This window comes from Dendrobates tinctorius, unplaced genomic scaffold (genome assembly GCF_039654945.1).
Source record: "Dendrobates tinctorius isolate UK_male_01 unplaced genomic scaffold, ASM3965494v1 ptg000430l, whole genome shotgun sequence".
In the NCBI taxonomy this organism is placed as follows: domain Eukaryota; kingdom Metazoa; phylum Chordata; class Amphibia; order Anura; family Dendrobatidae; genus Dendrobates; species Dendrobates tinctorius.
In genome coordinates, this window is record NW_027362093.1 from 626,996 (window position 1) to 654,473 (window position 27,478).

General features: G+C 43.6%; 1 protein-coding gene across 1 annotated transcript in view; it reads left to right on the forward strand.

The window, feature by feature from the left end:
- The first annotated feature begins 1,973 nt into the window (after positions 1-1,973).
- Positions 1,974-27,478, forward strand: part of LOC141076827 (uncharacterized) — a 67,099-nt gene continuing 41,594 nt past the window's right edge. The window contains exons 1-2 of the mRNA XM_073564134.1: positions 1,974-3,605; positions 18,615-18,628. Coding sequence (XP_073420235.1) covers positions 2,061-3,605; positions 18,615-18,628 — 1,559 coding nt within the window. The 5' untranslated portion in view covers positions 1,974-2,060. The remainder of the gene's footprint in view (positions 3,606-18,614; positions 18,629-27,478) is intronic.

Here is a 27,478-nt window from a genome sequence, read left to right on the forward strand (position 1 = left end):
ACCTACCCCCGGAAATTGTTAAGTCAGCTCCACTCAAATGTGTCTGTCACTAAATAAACCAAATGCTTGAATCTCAAAACAGTTCAAAACCGTGGTTCTGTGTGGAAGATTGTAAAGCCGTCATGGAGGCATAAGGCTGGCAGTGATGGGCATTGTGGGTAATAATAGCGGGGATCATGCCTCATTCCTCTCTAGGAACATACACGACATCTTCTCTGGGGTTCTTTCTTGTCTCAGTTACTGGGATGAGTGCAATAAAATGTCGCTCAGTGAGTCTTCTGACATCTTCACATTCTAAAGGATTGGCGGGGAAAGAATTATCAAAAACAAAATTTTCAGTGACCTTTTCCTCAAGGAAAGTATCTGCATTTCCGGCTTTTTTGTATAACACAAAAGAATTATATGTGGCCACCTGAAACAAATACATGACTAACTTTTTATACCAGAGATATGATTTGTCTGATACCTGGTATGGCTGTAGAACCTGATCTGCAAGGTCCACACCCCCATATATTTGTGGTAGTCAATGACAGACACAGGTTTTGGAGTAGTGGATCCCTGTTGGTCTGCAGTGGCACTTGTGGCATCTGTGTGGATCGAGCTCAGGATAAAAATATCTTTTTTATCCTTATACTTAATGGCAAGCAGCTGTCCATTGCGGAAAGCCCCTGACTGCCCCTTTCAGAACTTTTTGCTGACCATTGATTGTGGAAACCCCTGATGGTTTTTGCGAATGGTCCCACAAGCCCCTAATGTTCAACCAGACTTTTTAATAGAGATATGCTGGTGTAATAGTTATCAACATACAGATTGTAGCCTTCTTGTAAAAATGGAGTTATCCGCTCCCAAACGATTTTTCCAGATGTCCACAGATAAGTAGGGCATCCTGGTGGGTTTAGTTGGCTATCATTCCCCTCATAAATACGAAAAGCTTTCATAATAGGTCCTAGGAAGAATGGAAGAAAACATAGGGGTGGCTTGAACAGGGCGGTTGGACCAATAGGACCGAATGCTCGTTTTTTTAACAAGCCACATAGCGAATGTAAGTCCTAAAAATGTTTTCATTTCTAGGACATTAGTTGGTGTCCATAAATTTGACCTAGCATAATAGGATCGTGGATTCTGGCTGATGAATTGGGACACATATAAATTTGTAGGACAATATGCTCTAGCAAGCGATCTGTCATAAACAAATTAAAAAAAATAATTGGTCCAAAATGTTCCACCTCCACATTTATACCAGGAATGGCATTAAAATTAGGGATGAATGGAGTAGCCGAATCTGAAGCCTCCCATCTGGGAAATGCTACATCAAGAGGCAAAGCCCCTTGGACATTGGTGTGCGCCAATTCACGAGCACTAGGGACAGCGCTAGTACTGGGCATTGTTCCCTGAGTTGGAGACATTTCTCCAGAAGCGCTATTTGTCCTTTTTGTTGTACTGGTCCTTGTGTGTGAGGATGGACCAGAATCACTGCTCATTTCTGAGCTATCACTGTCGCTGCTACTAAAACCCTCGAAATCCACATCGCCATCTGACACTGCACTTTCTTCACTGTCAGAACATAAAAGTGCATAAGCCTCCTCTGCACTATAATACTGACGGGACATTTTATTTGTTTTTATTTTTTTTTTTCTGGAAATAGAAAACTCTGACGTGACCAAATTATTTGGGAGACAATTGAGAAAAGCCTAATTCTTTAGCCTACCCCTAACTTTAGAATAAACCCTAACTTTAGCCTAACAGTAACCCTAACAGTAACCCTAACTTTAGCCCCAACACTAACCCTATCTATAGCATTAACTGTAACCTGCCTTATCTGTTTTCCCATTAACAAATGATGGACCTGAGTGGGGACTTGTTTTTGTGAGATGAGAATCGGTATTACTTTCGACTACATAACATTGATTGGTTTCTTTTTATTCGATATTTGGGAGGCAGAATGAACAAACAGTTGAACACCACAAACTACTGGCTCATCCAACACGGTTTTCTATTAGACTGTGAACTGTCATTGTCTTGGTAAATAATTAAAGTTTTTTACATAGCTTGCAATTTTTATGGACAGTTTAAGTAGAAATGTTCAAAAATATAAAACTCAAGGATATTTTATTAAAAAAAATTGTTTTTTTATCTTAGCAGATGACTATAACAGGAGATCAGATGGACAGCTGACATCTTCAATTTTTAAATCTGATAATCTTGAGATCCTACAAGATACAAGTGAAGTGATTGCTGTTACTCCAGATATATCATCATCTATTTACAGCAAAGATCTGTCATCTGGTCCTATGAAACAGGTCCCATCTCTTGACTCATTACTGATTACTAAGGGAAATCAAGGTCACAAAAAAAGCAGTAAAAAACAAACTTCTCCTAAAGTAAATAAGTCATTTTCATGTTCAGAATGTGGGAAATGTTTTAACAAGAAATCTCTTGTTACTCACCAGAGAATTCACACAGGGGAGAAGCCTTTCTGCTGTTCAAAATGTGGGAAATGTTTTAACAGTAAATCAGAATGTGTTAAGCACCAGAGAATCCACACAGGAGAGAAGCCTTTTTCATGTTCTGAATGTGGGAAATGTTTTAGCCAGAAAGTGATTCTTGTTAGACATCAGAGCAGTCACACGGGGGAGAAGCCTTTTTCCTGTTCAGAATGTGGGAAATGTTATAGTCAGAAAGCGATTCTTGTTAGACATCAGAGCAGTCACACAGGGGAGAAGCCTTTTTCCTGTTCAGAATGTGGGATATGTTTTAGCCGGAAAGCGATTCTTGTTAGACATCAGAGCATTCACACGGGGGAGAAGCCTTTTTCCTGTTCAGAATGTGGGAAATGTTTTAACCGGAAATCAGATTTGTTTAATCACCATAGAACTCACACGGGGGAGAAGCCTTTTTCCTGTTCAGAATGTGGGAAATGTTTTAACAAGAAAGAGCATCTTATTACTCACCAGAGAACTCACACAGGGGAGAAGCCTTTTTCCTGTTCAGAATGTGGGAAATGTTTTAATAATAAATCAGATTGTGTTAAGCACCAGAGACTCCACACAGGATTTAAGCCTTTTTCCTGTTCAGAGTGTGAGAAATGTTTTAACCGGAAATCACAATTGGTTAATCACCAGAGAACTCACACAGGGGAGAAGCCTTTTTCCTGTTCAGAATGTGGGAAATGTTTTAACCGGAAATCACAATTGGTTAATCACCAAAGAACTCATACAGGGGAGAAACCTTTTTCATGTTCAGAATGTGGGAAATGTTTTAACCGGAAATCACAATTGGTTAATCACCAGAGAACTCACACAGGGGAAAAGCCTTTTTCCTGTTCAGAATGTGGGAAATGTTTTAACCGGAAATCACAATTGGTTAATCACCAAAGAACTCACACAGGGGAGAAACCTTTTTCATGTTCAGAATGTGGGAAAACTTTTAACCAGAAATGTCATCTTTTTAGTCACCAGAGAATTCACACAGGAGAGAGGCCTTTTTCCTGTTCAAAATGTGGGAAATGTTTTATCAATAAATCAGAATTGGCTAGGCACCAAAGAAGTCACACAGGGGAGAAACCTTATTCATGTTCAGAATGTGGGAAATGTTTTAACCAGAAAGCGCTTCTTGTAAGACATCAGAGCAGTCACACAGAGGAGAAGCCTTTTTCATTTTCTTAAGATAGGAAATATTTTACTTGGCAATCAACTGTTAATAAACATCAGAGACGTCACATAGGGGAGAAGCCTTTTTTATGTTCATAATGTTGGAATAGTTTTAACCAAAATTGAATCTTCTTAAATGGGTTGTCTCTTGTCATTCCTCATGTTTGCTGACAAAAGGATAAAACTAAACATTATTAATTCCAAATGTAAAACTATACCCATAATTCACCCCCTGAAGGTTAGTCAGTAGGTGACTAATAGAAAAAACATGTACCCCACAGTTCAGTATATAGGGTGAGGTGACGTATACACACTCACTCTCCAAGCCTCTCATTTCTATGGGTTTCATCGTCCTCTCCAAAGGCGACTCATAAGGAGACTATTTAATATTGACCTATATTCAAGCGAGACTAGACAAAAAACTAAAATCATGTATCATGTTATCTGAAAAAGTCAGAAAACTAGCCCCATATTGGCAGATCCCAGACCTCAAACTATCTACTGTGTAAGTTTATAAGCCCCTCCAGTGTCAGGAATAGATAGTATGTGACAATACAGTATAATTCTTGTGTTTTTCTCCTATAGGGACTGCCCTAGTTTGGTAATGTAACTGCTGTTAATTAGTAGTGCAGACAAATTGTCCTAGACTAAACTCAGTCTTCAGACGGCCCAATATGTACCACTCAGGGAAAACGTACCTGCTCCAAAGATCATTAGAAGCTTCTAACTAATGGCCATGCTGCGGTCTGTCAGGGAATGAGTGCAATATCGGTATAAAGACTAGGGATATGTGCAGTCATAATGTCTGGGAGATCTGTGCCATTATTTAGTATGAATATGGAAATTATCTCTGAAAGGTAAGTGTTCCCTGAGCGGTATATACTGTATTTTCACATACTATCTATTCCTGACACTGGAGGGGCTTATAAACTTACAAAGTATATAGTTTGAAGCTGGAGTCTGCCAATATGTGGCTAGTTTTCTGACTGTTTCAGATAACATGATACATGATTTTAGGGTTTTCTTCGTCTAGTTTCGCTTGAATATAGTTCAATATTAAATAGTCTCCTGATCAATGAATCCAATGAATATTCATTTCTCATAAGTAGCGGCACACATGACCACCGGCAGCAGCAGGATGCCGGTGGCTGACTCTGCACGCTACTGAAGAGCAATGAGTACTCACTGCGATCTCCGATGAACAGTCCTGGCGAGTACTCTGGCAGCTGTGCTCTGCTTGTGAGCAGCGTATGATGTCCCTGCCATGTGCTGCTTACAAGCATATAGCAGTTACTGACACTGGAGCAGGACGCTGTGAGGGAGCGCCGGGTAGGTAAGTGTAATTTTTTTTAATGTTTTCTGATGGTGCCATGCATACCAGGATGGGGGAGGAGGCCCTGCATACCAGGACGAGATGGGGGCCCTGCATACTAGGACGAGATGGGGGCCCTGCATACCAGGATAGGGATGGGGGGGGTTGTGTATCGGATGGGGGTGAGGGGACCATATATACCAGGATGGGGGATATTAAGTACAGAATTGACCACATTTTTTGCATTAATTTATTTTCCTAATTTCCTGCTCTAAAACCAAGTGCGTCTTATAGTCCAAAAAATACGGTATATACATCTTTTTTTTTTCTCAGTGAACTCGTTCCTCATGATTGGCCTCTTTAAAATAAAAACACACATACTCCGCTGGCGAGCCGGCTCCACTTCAGTGGTGTTGAGACTCACTGTCCCGGGGCCTATGTGAGGTTCTCACATCACACGAGCCCTGCACCCAATCAGCGGCAGCTTCACTGTTCCTTCCTTCGGACGTATTGAACATGAACATGAAGCCAGGGCTGCGGCTGCTCTCTGACGGCCTCATGATGCTTGATTTGTCCGAAGGTGGGGACAGTGACGTCAGCGCTGATTGGGCACAGGGCTCACATGACGTAAAAACCTCAAAAGAGACCAAAGAACGCAAGTGCCGACACCACTGAGACGGTGCCAGCATGGGAGGTTTGTGTAAGTGTTTTTATTCTAACAGGACCAAACATGAGGAATGAGAAGGGGTTGTCCAACTAGTTGTCAACCTTTTTATCAAAAATCCCACAAAGGGAAAAGTCATTATATAGGTATTATTATACCTAGAGTGAATTTAGACTTTTCAGACCATTTTACATCTTTCATATAATCTATTACTGATGACGGATCTTTTATAACCTGGGCTTCTGGGAATGAATGGCTGTAGATAAAAATCTACCCATCGGCTTAAATTCTCATTCAAGGAAGACATGCTTGAAGTAATGGGACGCAGGGGTGTAGGAAATTCTAATTTATGGGTTTTTGGAAGCCCATGAAATATTGGTGTTTTTCCTCTATGGTTAGATTATTTCTTTTGAGTGATACATTCTGTTTATTTTTTTGGAGAAAGCTCTATCAAATCTCTTTCAATTAAAGACTGAAAAGTTGAAATACATTCTACCTTGGAATCTTTTCGGTAAAATAAGAAAAAAGCAATCACCAGCTTATCCCAAAGAGATGACCTGGTGATTAAGAAATCCGATAAAGCCGACTGCATGGTCCTTATGGATAAGAAACTTTATGGAAAATGGGTTTATGATATCCTGGATTCAATTTGACCCTACAGAATCGTGCAGAAAAACCCTGGGTAAACTGGTAGAAGATGGAGGGAAAATGGGGGTGTTCTCTAATAAAATAATTTGCAATATTATACCTGATAATCCGATAACACCAATATTCCATGGGCTTCTATAAATTAGATTTCCTACACCCTGCGTCCCATTATATCCAGCATTTCTTCCTTGAATGAGAATTTAAGCCGATGGGTAGATTTTTATCTACAGCCATTCATTCCCAGAAGCCCAGGTTATAAAAGATCCGTCATCAGTAATCGATTATATGAAAGATGTAAAATGGTCTGAAAAGTCTAAATGCCTGCCGTGTGATGTGGTGAACCTGTTCTCATCTATTCCACAGAACTTAGCACTGCTGTGTTCCATCACCTACAAAAACACAGCGGATACACGGATGAAACAAAGGAAGTTATTCTCCGCAGCACTGAATATCTGTTACAGCATAACTTTATGTTCAATGAGGAATATTACTTCCAAATCAGAGGTTGCCCAATGGGCTCGTGCTTCGCTCCATCTTTAGCGGTACTTTTTGTATCGTGGTGGGAAGAAAACATTATTTTTACCGACAAAAATCCATTCAAAATTGACCTTGAGCTATATGTGAGATATTTGGATGATGTTCTATTAATATGGGTCGGGCAAGTGGAGAAAATCCCACATTTTGTATCCTATATCCATGCCAATGATGTAAATGTAAAATTTACATATACCGAACCACAGGATAAAATCAGTCTCTTGGATTTGTTTCTTATGGGAGATGTAAAACAACAAAAAGTCAGATATCGGCACTACAGAAAATCAGTGGGAACACCACCCTTAGAGCGGACAGCTGCCACCCTGCACACACTGCGAATTCATCCCTTATGGGGACTAAATAGAATCTATAGAAACCGCTCCGACATCACACTATGCCATGAGCAAGCAGAGACAGCGACATCGAGACTGATGGGGACACAGGAAGAAACAAACTGATACAGCAATAAAAAAAGTTCTTGTAAGAAACACTCGAGATGACGGAATAAAAAGTAATAACAAAGTAATAACAAAATGAAAAATAAAACCATTTTTAGTTCTCCATATAGTGGCCAATTTCAGGAAATAAAAACATTGTACATAGATATGTCCCTATATTATTCCAAGGTCAGGACTTATATAAAATCCTGGAAAATGGATTAGTATGTGTGCCGAGAATAGGGCGATCAGTAGGTGCTGCTCTTTCCCCAAGTCTATACAGGCCTCCAAAAAGTGATAAAGAACCTTGGCTAAGCTGCAGAGGTTTATTAAATGTGCATGTCCCAAATGTGCCGTGTGTCAGTATACCCTGCAAACGCCAAAGATTGATGCCGCCAATGAGATCAGAAGATTCATCAATTGTAGCACAAACCATGCCGTGTATTGTATATTCTGCAAAGAACGTAAAATGAAATCCATGGGCCGCACAATGCGTAAATTACAGAAAAGGACACAGAACATGCTACTAACATCAGAGATAAGAAGGCCTCCTACTCAGGAGCCGGAAACACTGTGCAGAGAGACAGAAGGGGGAACAACCAATGTTTCACTCTATGGGATAGAAAGAGTGGAGAATCCTATCAGAGGCGGTGAGTGGAAGAAAAACTCCTCCGAAGGGAACGATTTTGGATCATCAAACGTGACACAAAATGCCCCAATGGTAAGAATGATAGAAATGACCCTATCTATATTAAATTCCGGTGGTTTGATTATGGAGGTTTTTGGTTTTTTTTTCCTTGGGATCTAGCTTGCTGATTATGCAAATTATTCTCAAAATGTGATTGATTGCTAACATGTGTGTTCATTGATCAGCGGTTGGTTACCATTTGTTTTTAGACCATGTATCATAAGGAATCTGTATCTCAGTGAATAAGGGCTTTTGCCAGAAACGCGTTGAGATGTATCCCCAAAATGTATGAGCTTTTAAAATATGTGAAATAAATTTGAGGATTTTATAAATTTTTGGGACTTGCCAAAATTTTTTTTTTTTTAAATTCATTTATTAAATATCAGGGTACAAAGAATGTACAACATACACAATGGCATATGATAACAGGCATTATACAAAGCACACATATCTCCATCCATAGTAAAACATAATACAAAGAGATTGCACACTCTTATAGATAAACAAGGTAATGTGTACTTTTCCTTCCAAGCATATGTAAAGGATAACCGTTTATGTATTTCCCTACATGTACATCAATCCAATTTCACAAACCTTGTCATATCATGCAACAATAAGAACTAACTAAAAATTCCTAAACTACAACTACCGCTACATCAACTAATATCTACTATTTCCGCAGCCTGGTTTCTATATCATATTGTGTCGCATGTGATGTCTCAGTCTTGCAACGTGAGGTGAGAGGAATTCCACCTCTCCCAGATCTCTTCACACTTACCCGGGCATCCCCTGTTTTGGTATAGCGTGCGCTCATATGGAACAATTGAATTTACCAACTTGATCCAAAACCTAAGGGAAGGACATGAACCCCCCATCCACCTCAGTGCCAGCACCTTCCGTGTCATAAACAGCATCTCGCGCAAGAAGACCCCAGCATAGCGATCCCAAATCTCCTCCTCCCACACCCCAAACAAGCAGACCAATGGCTCTAGAGGGACAGGGGCCCGCACCAGGGATGTCAGTAGTGTAGTCACCTCTTTCCAGTAGTGTAGAATAATGGGACACTGCCACACCATATGGATAAAATCAGCATCTGGCGAGTGACATCGCAAACATTCTGATGATTGAAGCCGACCCATCCTAAAAAGTCGCAACGGAGTCAAATATGATTGATTTATTATATACAGCTGTATCATTCTGTTATTGATAGATGGTGATACTCCAATCGGAGACTCCAGAATCTCCTCCCACTCCTCTCTTTGTGCATCAGGGATGAGTCGTTCCCACTTCATCTCTATAGAGCTTATGGCCGATTCTGCCCCTACTGACAGCATTTATGTGTACAAGGAGGATATGAGACCCTGGGGACCCTGCGAATTAAGGATTCCTATCAGAGGTAAAGATGAAATAGTGCGGTCCACACCCCCATCCCTCATGTGATTGAAGAGCCGATCTCAGCTGCAGATAGCGAAAAAACTGAGACCTCGGAATATCATGCGTGGCTTGTAATTGTTCAAAAGACTTTACGGTCCCTTGGTCATACAAGTCTCCCACTGAAGAAATGCCACACTGAGCCCAAAAAACAGCGGACGGGTGGTTCAGCAGCTCCAGAAAATAGCTATTACTCCACAGGGGCATTTCAGCTACAACATCTTTAAACCCTGTTACCTTCTTAATTTGCCTCCATATTAATCGTGCCAGCCGGAGCAGGGGTAATAGACGCGGAGCACTGTTTTTTTCTAACTCAAGGAAGCCTAATGGGCAATCCGCTTGTGCAGCGTGAAGTAGGTGGCTTTCAGAATTAGGGAGGCAATTACCCGTCATCCATTTATTTAAAGCTTTAGCCTGCCCAGCTAGGTAGTATAGGAAAAAATCTGGCAGCGCCGCCCCACCTCCCTTTCTTGGTCTTTGTAAAGTGGACAATTTAAGTTTGGGCCTAGTTTTCCCCCAAATAAAGGCCGTGACCAGAGAATTAAGATTAACAAAAAAGGACTTGGGCACCGCTACCGCACTGTGCTGGAGCGAGTAGCCAAATTTAGGGAGTAATATCATTTTACTCAGGTTAATGCGTCCAGCCACAGATAATGGGAGCCTACTCCAAATTTAGCTTTACCTAGGTCCAGCAGCGGGTGGACATTAAGTTGTAGATCAAGCGTACTATTATTAGAAATGTGGATACCCAGATATTTAAAACTAGATACAATAGGCAGCGAGGAGAGAGCCTCTAGCTGGGGAATCGGAGCATGGGAAAGGGGTAACAGGGCAGACTTCTCCCAATTTATATGTAAGCCTGAATATTTACTAAATTTATCTATAAGGGATATCACCTGCGGTAAAGTTTCTTCCACATTATTCAAGAATATCACCATGTCATCGGCATATAGGCCTATGGTATCTACCCTGCCTGCTATATCTATACCTCGGATATTAGGGAAGGACCTTATACGTATTGCTAGTGCCTCAATCACAAGGGCGAAGAGAGCCGGGGAAAGAGGGCAACCCTGACGGGTTCCGCTATGCAACGCGAAAGACTCAGATATAGAATTATTTATTATAATACAGGCCTTAGGTTTCATGTATAATATTTTGATCCATGTTATAAATTTATTGCCAAAGCGATACCTTTGCAAACATGCAGAGAGGAAAGGCCATTCAAGAGAGTCAAAAGCCTTGGCAGCATCTAACGATGCCAATGCCCATCTGTTGTCTGGCACCAGGGAGCTATAGTGGACTATTGACTGGACTCTTCTGATGTTGATAGAAGTGCTTTTGCCAGGCATAAAGCCCATTTGATCTGGATGTATGAGATTCAATATAATGGAATTCAGCCTGGTAGCTAGAATCTTGGTAAAAATTTTATAGTGCACATTCACTAATGAAATGGGACGATAGGATCCACATTCTAAAGGGTCCTTCCCCTCCTTCCGAAGCACTATGATATTAGCCCCGTAAAAGGACTCAGGCATAGAATTCCCCTCCCATATTCCCCGAAATACCTTTACAAGGAGTGGCGTCAATATATCCCGGTACTTCCTATATAGTTCAATAGGTAACCCATCAGGTCCAGGGGCCTTCCCAGAAGCCATGTCTGTCATAGCGTTATCTATCTCCTCTGCAGTAAACTCAGTGTCCACAAGGGCCCGCTGTTCCGAATTTAATGTGGGGAATAGAGTTGAGCGATACCGTCCGATACTTCAAAGTATCATATCGGATGGTATCGGCCGATCTTTAAAAAAAGTATCGGTATCGCCGATTCCGATACCGGAAGTCCCATTCAAGTCTATGGGACTTCCGGTATCGGAATAAGAAAAACCCTTTCCTGCCCTTGTACAGCCTCTCTGGGGTCTGTACGGGCCTTTCGGGGGGCTGTGCCGGCCTGCCAGGGGGTCTGTGCAGGCTCCGGTGGTCTGTGCCGGCCTGCCGGTGGTCTGTGCAGGCTCCGGGGGGCTGTGCCGGCCTGCCGGGGGGCTGTGCCGGCCTGCCGGGGGGCTGTGCAGGCTCCGGGGGGCTGTGCCGGCCTGCCGGTGGTCTGTGCAGGCTCCGGGGGTCTGTGCAGGCATCGTCCGATGGGACTACAAGTCCCATCGGGCGATGCCTGCTACCATGACAGTGATTGACACATTAGCCAATGATGGGACAGTAGTAGTCCCATCATCCGGCTAATGTGTTAAATGTAAAAAAAAATAAAAAAAAAAAATTACATACTACATACATGCTACATTCATACTACATACTACATACATGCTACATTCATACTACATGCAACATACATACTACATATATACTACATGCATGCTACATACATACCACATATATACTACATATATACTACATGCATGCTACATGCTACATACTACATACATAACACATATATACTACATGCATGCTACATACATACTACATGCTACATACTACATATATACTACATGCATGCTACATGCTACATACATACTACATATATACTACATACATACTACATACATACTACATGCATGCTACATGCATGCTACATACATACTACATGCTACATACTACATATATACTACATGCATGCTACATACTACATGCTACATACATACTACATATATACTGCATGCTACATACATACTGCATGCTACATGCATGCTACATACATACTACATACATACTACATGCTACATACATACTACATATATACTACATACATACTACATACATACTACATGCATGCTACATGCATGCTACATACATACTACATGCTACATACATACCACATATATACTACATACATACAATACATTCATACAATACATACATAGACATACAGTACATATAACATAGAGTAACATACTTACCAATACTTGTCACATTGTTCCCCGAAGCCATTGTCTCTGTGGAATTTCCCACACAGCAATGGCATAAAGTGAGACTAGGGACTTTTTTTTTTTAAGTGGCGGAGGAATACAGTGCGGAAGGATACCTACCTTCCGTCATTGGATTCCTGCAGCCCGTAGAGAACGGCAGCATCATCTGATGCTGCAGTTCTCTACCCAAGATCGTCGTGGGACACACTCGTGGACTGCTTCGGATCGTGGGTGAGTATTTTTGTGGTTTGTTATGTTAATATTTATTCCGGAAAGACAATGGCTTCGGGGAACAATGTGACAAGTATTGGTAAGTATGTTACTCTATGTTATATGTACTGTATGTCTATGTATGTATTGTATGAATGTATTGTATGTATGTAGTATATATGTGGTATGTATGTAGCATGTAGTATGTATGTAGTATGTATGTAGCATGCATGTAGCATGCAGTATGTATGTAGCATGCATGTAGTATATATGTAGTATGTATGTAGCATGTAGTATGTATGTAGCATGCATGTAGTATATATGTAGTATGTATGTAGCATGCATGTAGTATGTATGTAGCATGCATGTAGTATGTATGTAGCATGCATGTAGTATATATGTAGTATGTATGTAGCATGCATGTAGTATGTATGTAGCATGCATGTAGTATGTATGTAGCATGCATGTAGTATGTATGTAGTATGTATGTAGTATGTATGTAGCATGCAGTATGTATGTAGCATGTATGTAGTATGTATGTAGTATATATGTAGTATGTATGTAGCATGTAGTATGTATGTAGCATGCATGTAGTATATATGTAGTATGTATGTAGCATGCATGTAGTATGTATGTAGTATGTATGTAGTATGTATGTAGCATGCAGTATGTATGTAGCATGTAGTATGTATGTAGCATGTAGTATATATGTAGTATGTATGTAGCATGTAGTATGTATGTAGCATGCATGTAGTATATATGTAGTATGTATGTAGCATGCATGTAGTATGTATGTAGTATGTATGTAGTATGTATGTAGCATGTATGTAGTATGTATGTAGTATATATGTAGTATGTATGTAGCATGCATGTAGTATGTATGTAGCATGTAGTATGTATGTAGCATGCATGTAGTATGTATGTAGCATGCATGTAGTATGTATGTAGCATGTATGTAGTATGTATGTAGCATGTAGTATGTATGTAGTATTTTTTTTTTTTTTTTTTTTTTTAACATTTAACACATTAGCCGGATGATGGGACTACTACTGTCCCATCATTGGCTAATGTGTCAATAACTGTCATGGTAGCAGGCATCGCCCGATGGGACTTGTAGTCCCATCGGACGATGCTTGCACAGACCCCCGGACATCAGCACAGCCCCCCGGCAGGCCGGCACAGCCCCCCGGCAGGCCGGTACAGACCCCCACAGGGTGCACAGACCACCGGCAGGCCGGCACAGCCCCCCGGCAGGCCGGCAGAGACCCCGGGCAGGCCGGCACAGCCCCCCGGCAGGCCGGCACAGCCCCCCGGCAGGCCGGCAGAGACCCCCGGAAGGCCCGAAATGACGGCGCATCATGATGCGCACACACCGCGCATCATGATGACGTCAGGCCGTCAATCAACTGAACTTCCGATTCCGATGCCGAATTCCGATATTGAAAAAATATCGGAAGTCGGTATCGGAATTCCGATACAGCAAGTATCGGCCGATACCCGATACTTGCGGTATCGGAATGCTCAACACTAGTGGGGAATGATATATCTGACAAATAGTCTAAGCACCCCAAAGTGTCAAAGTCACTTTTAGATTCATATAGTGACCTGTAGTAATCCTGAAAACAGCCAAGAATATCCTCGGTCGAAGACACCAATGTACCGTCCACCCTACGAATTTGCAATATCATATTAGAGGTGTTATGTTGGCGCACCAGGTAGGCCAAAAATGTACCCGCCTGGTTCCCCAGTTCAAAATAGGATTGACGAGTAAAGAATAATTTACGCTTAGATTTAGTGTCCACGTGCTGAGTATATAACCTCTGGGCAGCCAGCCACTCAATCCTGTTCCCGCTAGTTTGGTTAGATACATACGCTGCCTCTGCGTCTTTCAGACGTTGCTCCACCTCATCATCCTTCCTTGCGGTTACCCGCTTAATATAAGAGATCGTGGAGGACAAACAGCCCCTCAGGTATGCCTTAAGGGCATCCCAGAATAAATTAATATCTTGGGGTTCCGGGGGGGACGCGATGAAGCAATTCAACTGATCAATTGTTCTGTCAGGAGACCCCATCAGTTTTAACCAGAAAGGATTAAACTTCCAAGCTATCCCACTGTTTACTTGCCCATATTTGAGTTTAAGGATGACCTGACTATGGTCTGAGATCCCCCTACTTCCATGCTCTATATCAGCCACCCGCATTGCCAGACCGCCAGAACCAAATATATAGTCTATGCGTGATAGAGAGCATTTAGTGGATGAGTGACAAGTGTATTCCCTTAACTCAGGGTGACGCACCCTCCACAAATCCAACCACCCACCACCCCCCATAAATGATGAAAATGGGGTTGTAGTCATTGGAGAAGACCCCCCAGTCGCTTCATCATCCAGCCTAAATTTATCAAGGCGGTTGTTCATGACCATATTAAAGTCGCCCATACAAATAACATCTGCGTCTGGGTAGTTAAGGGAAAAACTCATTGCCTTCTGCAGGATGGATATACGAGCCGGAGGGGGGTTATAAATACATAAGACCACATATTTCCTGGTGTTTATAAATGCATGGACAGAAATAAAACGACCCTCAGGATCCCTCCGAGTCTCCCTCGCTTCCCATCTGACGTCTTTATGTACCAACAGTGAGACCCCTCTCGAGTAGCTGGTATGGAATGTATGGGCAGACCATTGTACCCAGGGCTTCTGCACTCACCGCGCTGTATCCCTAGTCAGGTGCGTCTCCACCAAGACCACAATGTGAGGGTGATAATGTCTGACCTGTGAGAAGACCTTGATCTTTTTTCGAGGAGTTTTTATTTCCCTCACATTCCATGTCATACATATTAACTCCGACTCCATATTTTACTCCTCTGAACATGGTGCATAGTATTACCCGGGCAAAGTTTAGAGACATCACCTAGAGACTGAAATTGTTGTTGACTGCAATTATAACCTAAAAAATACCAAAAACCACTACGGAAAAAAAAACAAAACAAAGTGAATAAACAACAAACAACGTAGGAGCAGAGTCCTGTACTCACATCACAAAACAAACAAGGGGATACCATCACTGAGCCCTGTGTCCGGTATTGTTGGTAACCTGGACGCCTTCGAGTAAAGCTCCAATCAGCCGATTAATAGAGAAAAAAAAATACCAACTAGCAATAGAATCATAGAATCATAGAATCGTAGAGTTGGAAGGGACCTCCTGGGCCATCTGGTCCAACCCCCTGCTCAAAGCAGGATTCGCTAAATCATCCCAGTTAGATGTCTGTCCAGCCTCTGTTTGAAGACTTCCATTGAAGGAGAACTCACCACTTCTCGTGGCAGCCTGTTCCACTCATTGATCAATCTAACTGTCAAAAAGTTTTTTCTAATATCTAATCTGTGTCTCCTCCCATTCAGTTTCATCCCATTGCTTCTAGTCTTTCCTTGTGCAAATGAGAATAAAGTTGATCCTTCTACAATGTGACAGCCCTTTAGATATTTGTAGACAGCTATTAAGTCTCCTCTCAGTCTTCTCTTTTGCAAACTAAACATTCCCAAATCCTGCAACCTTTCCTCATAAGACAGGGTTTGCAGACCGGTCACCATTCTGGTCGCTCTTTTCTGAACTTGCTCCAGTTTGTTGATGTCTTTTTTAAAATGTGGTGCCCAAAATTGGACACAATATTCCAGATGAGGTCTGACCAAAGAGGAGTAGAGGGAAATAATTACTTCACGTGATCTAGACTGTATGCTTCTGTTAATACATCCTAGAATTGCATTTGCCTTTTTTGCTGCTGCATCACACTGTTAACTCATATTCAGTCTGTGATCTATTAGTATACCCAAGTCTTTTTCACATGTGCTGTCACTTAGCCCTATTCCTCCCATTCTATATATGCTTTTTTCATTTTTATTGCCCAGATGTAGTACTTTGCATTTCTCCCTGTTAAAAACCATTCTGTTAGTTGCTGCCCACTTCTCCAGTTTATTTAAATCTTTTTGAATCCTCTCTCTCTCTTCTCTAGTATTAGCTATCCCTCCTAGCTTTGTGTCATCAGCAAATTTAATCAGTTTACCCTCAATTCCTTCATCTAAATCGTTGATAAAGATGTTGAACAATACAGGGCCCAGGACAGAGCCCTGTGGTACCCCACTTGAGACATTCTTCCAACTGGATGTGCAGCCATTTACGACCACTCTTTGGGTCCGATCACTAAGCCAGTTATGAATCCACCTAACAGTTGCCTTGTCCATTCCATACTTAGTCATTTTTTCAATAAGGATTGTATGAGAGACTTTGTCAAATGCTTTGCTGAAGTCAAGATATACTATATCTACAGCATTTCCTTGATCCACCCAATCAGTAATACCATCATAGAAGGAAATTAAATTAGTCTGACATGACTTATTAGTTACAAACCCATGCTGACTCTGTTTAATCACTTCATTCTTATCCAGGTATTGGCATACATGTTGTTTAATAATTTGTTCAAAGATCTTTCCTGGTATAGAAGTCAGACTCACCGGCCTATAGTTGCCTGGGTCCACCTTCTTCCCCTTTTTGAAGATAGGAACAACATTTGCTCTTCTCCAGTCTTCTGGCACTTCTCCTGTTCTCCAAGAATTTTCAAAGATTATGGAGAGGGGTTCAAAAATTTCTTCTGCTATCTCCTTCAGTACTCTGGGGTGTAATTCATCTGGACCTGGAGACTTGAATACATTTAGGTTAGCTAAGTGTTTCCTCACTATCTTTCTGTTTATAGATATCCTGGATTCTTCTATTCCCTTAATAGGACAGTGAATAACAGTTGATGTTACATTTCCTTTCTGAGAGAAAACAGATGCAAAATAGGAATTTAAAAGTTCAGCCTTCTCAACATCCTGTCTTACCATTTCATCATTTTCATCCTGTAAAAATAGATGCATTAGGATTCTTTTTCAGCAGACCCTCCATGGGATCGCAGCCACTCCGCCGCCTTTGCCGGGTCTGTAAAAAACAGAGTAGAGCCCCGGTGAACCACCGAGAGCCGGGCCGGGTAAATCATCGAGTACACAACATTCCTCTCCCGTAGATGTCTTTTGACCTCCGTAAACTGCGCCCGTTGTTTCTGGAGTTCCGCAGAGAAATCCGGGAAAATTGAGATCGTGGCATTGTTGAACTTGATAGGACTCTTTTTCCGCGCCAGACGTAGAGCCACGTCTCTATCCCTGCAGTTGAGGATGCGCGCCAGAAAGGGTCTAGGTGGGGCTCCCGGAGGAAGAGGCCTAGTAGGGACTCTGTGAGCCCTTTCCACCACAAAGATTGAGGAGAATTCGTCGCCCAAAGTGGTTTTAAGCCAGTCTTCTAGGAATTGCTCCCGGTGTTGTCCTTCCGATCGCTCCGGGAGGCCAATAATTCTGATGTTGTTCCGACGCATTCTATTCTCCAGGTCATCTGCTTTTTGCCTCCACACATTCATGGAGCCTGCCACTTTCGTTAGTTTAGCTTCCATGGGTGTGATGGTGTCTTCAACTGGGATACCCACGTCTCCACCTCCGTAATGCGGCCCTTCATGGCTTGCATATCTTGTCAGAGGCATCCCACCTCGGTGTATACATCCTCTATCTTCCCAGACCGAGATGTCCTGGTCAAGGAGATGGCCTGCAAGAGTTGCTCGGACGCCTGTTTAAGGGTTAATTCCTCCTCCTCACTCTCTTCCCCACCTTTAGAGGGGCGGCTCTTACGCTGAGCTTGTGAGGGACTATTTTTAATAGATCTTGAGCCCTCAGCATGGTCTATTCTGGCATATTCCTTTAGCCTTTCAGCCGTTGTTCCAGACCCCTTGGAACAACTCATTTTAGTAGCAATAGGGCACAGCCGGGTATTAGAAACAGTGCACTCTGGAGTCTTCTGAATCAGCGTTACAGACAGGGTATAATGATCAGATGATGGCTGCAGGGTCCCAGGAGCAGCACAGACCCGCAGTGTCTCACAGGGAGGTAATGTCCAGCCCCAGGAGGCAGGCAAGGGCCCCCACAGCCCAGGGAATGACCCTCAGGACCCCACAGGGACAACAGTTAGAGAGGGATCCAAATCCCTATAGTTATGGCGCTGGCTGGGCAGGCGATATAGTAAAGAGGGGGACGCGGGGCCCAATTTTTCAGGGCACACACCGCTTGTCCCTCACAACTGGTCAGATTGTCCGCTCACCGTCCTCCGGCATCCTCAGCGCTGCAGCGATGGAGCCCGGCGCCGCATCTCTCACAGGCAGAGCGCGTGCCTCCAAGATGACCGGCGCCCTGTGCAGGCCCCGCCGGCCGCCCAAGTGCACAGAGCCGCAGGCACTGAAGAATCCAGCCCCGCTCTCCCGCGGGGGTCCAGGAGCGGCCCCGAGTCCAGAGGGGTCAGAAGACAGGCAAGTGTGCTGCCGAAGCAGGGGTCCGCTGGCCGGATATTATCAGGATAACAGGAGCTTCCACAAAGCGCGTCCTCACTCCGTCGCTTACATAGCCACGCCCCTGCCAAAACATCTTTCTTATGATAAGTCGCAAGTCACGACTATTGGCTGGAGACCCACTACATTGCAAGACGAACTGAATAATAATATAGGACACAGTGAGACTAATTTTTTTGTTTTACCTTGTTAATGACTTTATTTAAATTTAATAAAAAGCTTATGGAAAAAAAAGTTCTATGCCTCCAGGAGACTCATTTACTATGGGAAAAGGTGGAGGTGTTGAAGAGGAGGTGGATTGGGAGAGCATATCATTCCACGTATTCTTCATATGCTAGAGGGGTCTCTATTAATAGGAGCGTCTACGCCATGTGAAGAAATTGAAAGCCATGTTGATAGTGAAGGACAGTATATTTTTGTTATTTGTAGAATCTATGGGCAATCACTATGTATAGTAGCTATGTACATACCACCGCCATGTAGCGGGACAAAGCTATGTGAGGTTATGGAATTATATAAGCAGGGTACGGGATTACCACTACTTATTATTGGTGATGTCAATAATGTTATAGATGAGGGGCGGGATAGACCTAAACAGAGTGCAGGTAAAAGCATTAGGAAACTGACGGTACTTGGGAATTATATTACAGAGATTGGAATGATGGACCTGTGGAGGGTGAGGAATGAGAATGCGGTGTGCTACTCTTGTTATTCATAGAATCATAGAATCGTAGAGTTGGAAGGGACCTCCTGGGCCATCTGGTCCAACCCCCTGCTCAAAGCAGGATTCGCTAAATCATCCCAGTTAGAATAGAATCATAGAATCGTAGAGTTGGAAGGGACCTCCTGGGCCATATTCGGCGACACATGGGTCTCTCTCACGAATAGATATGGCACTGGGACATGAACTAATGACACAACTGGTCTGTGGAGTGGAATACCTCCCAAGGGTGATTCCAGACCATAAGCCTCTAGAATTGTCCATTAGATGGGTAGGGGGGAAGAATGGGAAGGGAGGTGGGTGGAAGTTGAACCCAGTGTGGCTGGAATATATTGATATGAATATTATCAAGGAAGAATTGGAGGAGTATTGGCGGATTAATGAAGGGAGTGCTGATAGTCGGGTGGTGTGGGACGCTATGAAAGCGGTCCTAAGGGGTCTCGTGTTTCGAGACATTTCCAGGTGTAGGTCGAAATCTCAGCTAGAAGACAGGAAAATAATAGAAACTTTGGAGAGGGTGGAGAGGGATATGGTACTGGACCCGTCAGCAGAAAATCATAGTAGGCTAAGGGGTGCACAGGAAGAGGTTAATAAGGTGTATCTGAGGAAAGCAGAGAGGAGGAGGGCCTTCCAGAAAATGCAATTTTATGATGAAGATGAAAAAGTGGGGCCTCTGTTGTCAGTGGCGGTAGCAGCGCAGAGGGAATCGTCTTATGTATATAAATTGAAGACTGATGAGGGAAGGGAGGTGGGGGACACAGAGTATTTTGGAGGAATTTAGACGATTCTATAATCAGTTATATTCTTCGGGATTGGGGGACTCATTTGGGGACATAGAGGGTTTTCTTCAGGAAGCAGGGCTCCAGAGGATTAAAGACAGTGATAGGGGGAGACTGGAGCTGCCCATAACAAAAGAAGAGATAGAAATGGCTGTTACATCTATGGCTAATAATAGGGCCCTGGGGGCAGATGGTATCCGAGTGAAATCTACAAACAATTAATTGAGATGGTGACACTCAGACTGCAAAAGGTTTTTGAAGAGGCTCTTCGGGAGGGTGAATTACTGGCGTCCATGAGGGAGGCGGTGGTGGTGGTCATTCCGAAATAGGGAAGAGATCCGGGGTTGGCAGAATCTTATAGGCCCATCTCGTTGCTGACGGTGGATGTAATAATTTTGGCTAGCCGTTTGGCGAGTGTGGTTCAGGATCTTGTCCATCCGGACCAATCCGGTTTTATGCCAAATAAGTCTACGGCGATTAATTTGCGTAGAATTTTTCTGAACTTGCAGCTGCCGTCGGACAATAGGGGCAGTAGGGTTGTGGTATCATTGGACATGTGTAAAGCATTTGATAGTGTTGAGTGACAGTATCTTTGGAGGGTGTTGGAACGCTTTGGTTTTGGGCCAACCTTTATTTCATGGATACGGTTGCTATATACTTTTCCGACCGCTAGGGTCAGAGTTAATGTGCAAATGTCTGGGAGTTTTTCGCTTCATAGGGGGACTAGGCAGGGGTGTCCACCAGTGGCGGGCTGGGCCGGGTGGCAGGGAGGAATTTTCCCCCCGGGCCGGTTAATTGGCAGAAGGACAGGGCCACAGTGCTTGTTGTGTACATAATAGTACTGTCGGCATCATCAGAGGACTGCAGACAGGAGGAGGAGAGCGGCCGCCGCACTAGCAGCTGCAGACACAGGGGGGCCGGGCGGGCTGCCTGCCACACAGACATAGCATAGGCATAGGTTAGCATTAGCTGAGACAGGGTTGCTGGGCGGGTGGCCGGGCACTACTGCAGCCACACACACATAGGCTATGTGTGTGCGGCGCCCCGCCCACTCGCCCTCCCTCCATGTGTCTGCTAAATGCTATGTGACATTATCATAGCATTAGCAGACACGGGGGGCGGGCCGCCGCACACACATAGCACATTAACTGACACAGGGGGGGTGCGCAGGACACGGCAGCACACATAGGTTGCATCATTCATTATAGTACTGTGTAGCAGTACAGAGACATGGGGAGGGGCACTCAGTCACTGCACACAGAGTCAGACTGTCACTGCAGGCTGACTGAGACAGTGAGACAGCACAGACGTGGCAGCCTGTGATTGGAGGATCTGGCCGAGGTTCAGAGAGAGGGGGGTGGGTGGGTCATGTGTACAGCGTGCTACGTAAGCACGTCTCTGAACCGTCCGCAGCCATATCTGAGAGAAGAGGCAGAGATCAGCCGCCATTGCTCACACAGTGAGAGCCTCAGCCCTCAGCCAGGCCTCAAACTGTCCACTCGTGACTCGCTCCACTGAGTGCACTACTGATCGTGTGTCCTCCAGCCCAGGCAGGCTCCTCCAGCACAGCAAGTATGGGAAAATGTGTTTTAGCCACATTCACAGACATCTAAAATGTTAATGTGACTGTGACTGATGTGTCCCTCTAAGGCCTGTTTCACACGTCAGTTTTTTCTTGTCAGTTACAATCCGCCAAAATGGTGGAAAGCGGATCCGTTCGTAACTGATGCAAACGGACGGCAGCGGACCGTTTTTTTTACTGATCCGTTGACTGAAGAATTTTTAAGGAACCGCAGTTTGGGGAAAAGAAAGAGAGAGAAAGAGAGAGAAAGAGAGAGAGAGAATTTTTCCGTGCGCCAGAAAGTATTTCAGGGTTAAATTGCCGGCTGAGTTCATGCCTCCGGGCATGCGCAATACAAAAATGCGGATCATTCAGCCAAAAAAACGTTACATGCTCCGTCTGGGCATGTCGGCGGACGGTAAAGAAATGGCGGATCCGCAAAAAAACGGATTCAACGGATGGCCATCCCCATCCGTCAAGATCCGCCAGTAATGCAAGTCAATGGGAAAAAAAACTGATCCGCCAAATCAGACAAGGTGATTTTCTGGATTTGTTTTCTCATTTTGACTCTCATAGTTGTGGTCTACCTATGGTGTCAATTACAGGCCTCTCTCATCTTTTTAAGTGGGAGAACTTGCACAATTGGTGGCTGACTAAATACTTTTTTCCCCACTGTATGATACGTATAGGACAGTGAGGACCTTCATACTATATATAGGGGGCAGTGGGGACATCATATTGTATATAGGGGCTATGTAGCCATTTTACTATATATAGGGAGCTCTGGGGTCCTCAATGTATTATAAAGGGCTTTGGGGAAAATCATATTGTGTATTGAGGGCTGTAGGACTATCATTCTGTCTATACAGAGCTGTGTGGGTACTCAAAGGACATTATTTATTATAAAAGGAGACATTATTAGTTTTGATAGGGGCACTCAGGTCCCATTATTTATTTTTGTTGGGGGGGGCATTATTAACTTTAAGTGGACACTCAAGAGTATTTGTTGCTGGAAGGGGGCACTTGGGATATTATATAGAATTTTTTGGGGAGGGAGTAATCCTAATGATGCCATAATTTTTTAAATATTGGGGTCAGTGCTCCACACCGCAAGTGCACGCAGAGTGGGGAGTTTTTGTAGGTTGGAAATAGATGGCTACGTCGCTTTAAATGTGTTTTTATTGTAATCTGTGCAGACAAGCTGTGGCTGGAGAAGTGGTAATGGAGGTCTGGGCCAGATGGAAAAGACTGGAAAAGTGAACAACCCGAATCAGAAAGAACGTCATGTGTAAGTTAAACTGTACTGTAATCACGTGTATGTTCTGTGGGACTGGTATCTACCAATATACAGTTACTGTAAGGTGGTAAGATTGCTCTTTTTAGTAGTGTTTTTATTTTTTTTATTTAGTAACAGGTTAATGTGTTTCAGTCATTATGTAGTAGAAGGTGTATGGTGGTATCATTGGTCTTTGTATAGAGTGTTTTGTTATGTAGAGATAATGGTCATATTATTATGTATTCTCTGTGTATTGGTGATGATAGTGGACATTGTGTAGCCGTATTGTTTGGTCTTTTGTAGTAGTCATTTTGATAATATTGGTCTTTGCATTGTGTGTTGTTGGCTAGCAACAGTGATATACTGTAATTACAGATGCTATTTTATATGGATATAGGGCGGTCATATGGGGAAACATGCACTTTGGGGCTTGGACCCCTGGTCTTTTAGGACCCTAGCAACACCCCTGCGTACTGTGTGTTTACATGTCCGTGTTTCCGGAGTTGTATGTTTGAAGGTAAGCTCAGTTATGGTACCATATCTAAGCAGTAAGCTTGGTTCTGATACTGTATCGATGTAGTAATCTAGATTCTGGTACCATATGTATGCCGTAAGCTTGGTATTGTTCCCGTATTTATGTAGTAGACTTAATAATCTCGGTTCAGCTCCCATATCTCTGGAGTAAGCTCTGTTCTGCTCCCATATCTCTGTAGTAAGCTCATTTCTGCTCCCATATCTCTGGAGTAAGCTCTGTTCTGCTCCCATATCTCTGTAGTAAGCTCATTTCTGCTCCCATATCTCTGGAGTAAGCTCTGTTCTGCTCCCATATCTCTGTAGTAAGCTCATTTCTGCTCCCATATCTCTGTAGTAAGCTCGGATCTGCTCCCATAGCTCTGTAGTAAGATCATTTCTACTCGCTTATCTCTGTAGTAAGCTCGGATCTGCTCCCATATCTCTGTAGTAAGATCATTTCTGCTCCCATATCTCTGTAGTAAGCTCGGATCTGCTCCCATAGCTCTGTAGTAAGCTCAGTTCTACTCGCTTATCTCTGTAGTATGCTCGGTTCTGCTCCCATATCTCTGTAGTAAGCTCATTTCTGCTCCCATATCTCTGTAGTAAGCTCGGATCTGCTCCCATAGCTCTGTAGTATGCTCAGTTCTACTCGCTTATCTCTGTAGTATGCTCGGTTCTGCTCCCATATCTCTGTAGTAAGCTCATTTCTGCTCCCATATCTCTGTAGTAAGCTCTGTTCTGCTCCCATATCTCTGTAGTAAGCTCATTTCTGCTCCCATATCTCTGTAGTAAGCTCTGTTCTGCTCCCATATCTCTGTAGTAAGCTCATTTCTGCTCCCATATCTCTGGAGTAAGCTCTGTTCTGCTCCCATATCTCTGTAGTAAGCTCATTTCTGCTCCCATATCTCTGTAGTAAGCTCGGATCTGCTCCCATATCTCTGTAGTAAGATCATTTCTGCTCCCATATCTCTGTAGTAAGCTCGGATCTGCTCCCATATCTCTGTAGTAAGCTCAGTTCTACTCACTTATCTCTGTAGTATGCTCGGTTCTGCTCCCATATCTCTGTAGTATGCTCGGTTCTGCTCCCATATCTCTGTAGTAAGCTCATTTCTGCTCCCATATCTCTGTAGTAAGCTCGGATCTGCTCCCATATCTCTGGAGTAAGCTCTGTTCTGCTCCCATATCTCTGTAGTAAGCTCATTTCTGCTCCCATATCTCTGTAGTAAGCTCGGATCTGCTCCCATAGCTCTGTAGTAAGCTCAGTTCTACTCGCTTATCTCTGTAGTATGCTCGGTTCTGCTCCCATATCTCTGTAGTAAGCTCATTTCTGCTCCCATATCTCTGTAGTAAGCTCGAATCTGCTCCCATAACTCTGTAGTAAGCTCAGTTCTACTCGCTTATCTCTGTAGTATGCTCGGTTCTGCTCCCATATCTCTGTAGTATGCTCGGTTCTGCTCCCATATCTCTGTAGTAAGCTTGGCTCTGCTCCCATATCTCTGTAGTAAGCTCGGATCTGCTCCCATAGCTCTGTAGTAAGCTCAGTTCTGCTCCCATATCTCTGTAGTATGCTCGGTTCTGCTCCCATATCTCTGGAGTAAGCTCATTTCTGCTCCCATATCTCTGTAGTAAGCTCGGATCTGCTCCCATAGCTCTGTAGTAAGCTCAGTTCTACTCGCTTATCTCTGTAGTATGCTCGGTTCTGCTCCCATATCTCTGTAGTAAGCTTGGCTCTGCTCCCATATCTCTGTAGTAAGCTTGGCTCTGCTCCCTTATTGCTGTAGTAAGCTCGTTTCAGTTCCCTTATCTAAGTAGTATTCTTGGTTCCGTTCTTGTGTCTATGCAGTTAGCTTGCTTCTGTTACTGTATCTATGTAGGCAGTAAGCTTGGTTCTACTCCCATATCTATGCAGCAAGCTTTGTTCTGTTCGCATATCTATGTACCAGCCTGTCTTTAAAGCTTGTCATTGCTGCTGCTTTAATGCAGCGACCAGAGATAAGCAGGACAGAGGTGGGCCACCACAACTCGAGGGTCACTGCCTTGTGATTGCCCCCGAGGCTGAAAAGTGCCAGCCAGCCCCTGGTGTCCGCTGTCCCCGCTACTTTTTGCATTGGCAGTGGAGCCCCTGGAGCAGACAATTAGGAGGATGGCTTCGGTTAAAGGGTTCAGATATGGCTTGGTAGAAGAAAAAGTATCACTGTATGCAGATGATGTGTTGCTTTATTTGGAGGATTCCGGAGAGTCGTTGTTGAGAGCAATGGAAATTATTAAAACATTTAGGTCCATATCGGGATTAGAAATTAACTGGGAAAAATCCACTGTCATGGCTGTAGATGATTGTGTTGTTGATTTGCCAGTGTCGGGGGAGGGTAGTAGGTTGGCAGTGGTGTGACAGTTTAAATACCTGGGCATTCAGGTGACACTTCTGATTTCGAGCTATGCAGATTTGAATCTGATTCCACTGCTGAGTAAGTTTGGGAGTAAAGTAGGGGTGTGGTGTAAACTGTATCTTTCAGTAGTGGGAAGAATTCATCTGATTAAGATGATTTTGATGCCCCAACTGCTATACGCCTTGCACAATGCCCCTATCTGGTTCCCTAAGCGGTGGTTTCGTACTATTGACTCTATATTTAGGGATCTTGTGTGGGAAAAAAGCAGCCAAGGATCAGACTTGAGATATTACAGAGGCCCAAGGATGGAGGGGGACTGGCGCTTCCGAACCCTTGGATTTATTACTTAGCTGCTCAGGGCCAACAGATGAGGGGGTGGAGGGATGTGTCTGGGGCTGGTTCAATACAAAGGGTCTTCGTCCAGGTGACGGGGAGGGATCCCTTGGTTCAGGGGTTGGAGGCAGGAAGGTTTAGGAAGTTGGGTTTGATGTATCCTACTTTAGCGCTGATACATAAAGTCTGGGAAGCAATTAAAAAGATGAGGGGTTTGGAACACTTGACAAATTTTTCCCCGATATGGCAAAATGAGACTCTACCAGAATTTGTTAAAATGGGAGAATTTAAAAATTGCATGAGACTGGGAATACAGTACATGGTTCAGGTGCAGGACGTGCAGAGACTGGTGCCGTTTGGAAAGTTCCAGGAAGATTATGGGCTACGGGAGGTCTGCAGATTTCAATATGGGCAGTGTAGGCATGCTTATGTTACGCAGAGTAGGACGATGAATATGGAGATTCACAAGGATATATTGATTATGTCTGTGCAGAGGGGGGAACAAAAGGGGTAGTGTCGGGCATTTATAAGGATCTAATGCATACTTTTTTAAATAATTATCCTATTAGAGCACAGGGGAAATGGGAGGAGTTGGGTAGGATAGAGGAAGATAAATGGGAAGTGATTATGGAATATATACCCCAATTATCGCTGAGTGAACCGGGCAGACTCTCGCAGATATATGTACTCCATAGAGTATATAGGACTCCTGGATGGCTGTATAGAGCGGGTCTGAGACAGACTTCTGAGTGTCCTCGGTGCCGAATGGAGGGGGCTGGAGTTCTCTATATGTTATGGCAGTGTCCAAATCTGAACCCATATTGGACGGCGGTGCGTAATGCCATAGGAGGCGCGTATGGTTGTAGGATTGAGAGGGATCCTGTGGTGTGTATACTGGGATATGTGGAGGAGGTCCAGGTACATAATAAATATAAGGTGGCTCTAGCTAGATTATTATATATTGCGCAAAAACTGATCGCCAGACACTGGATAAATGAAGATCC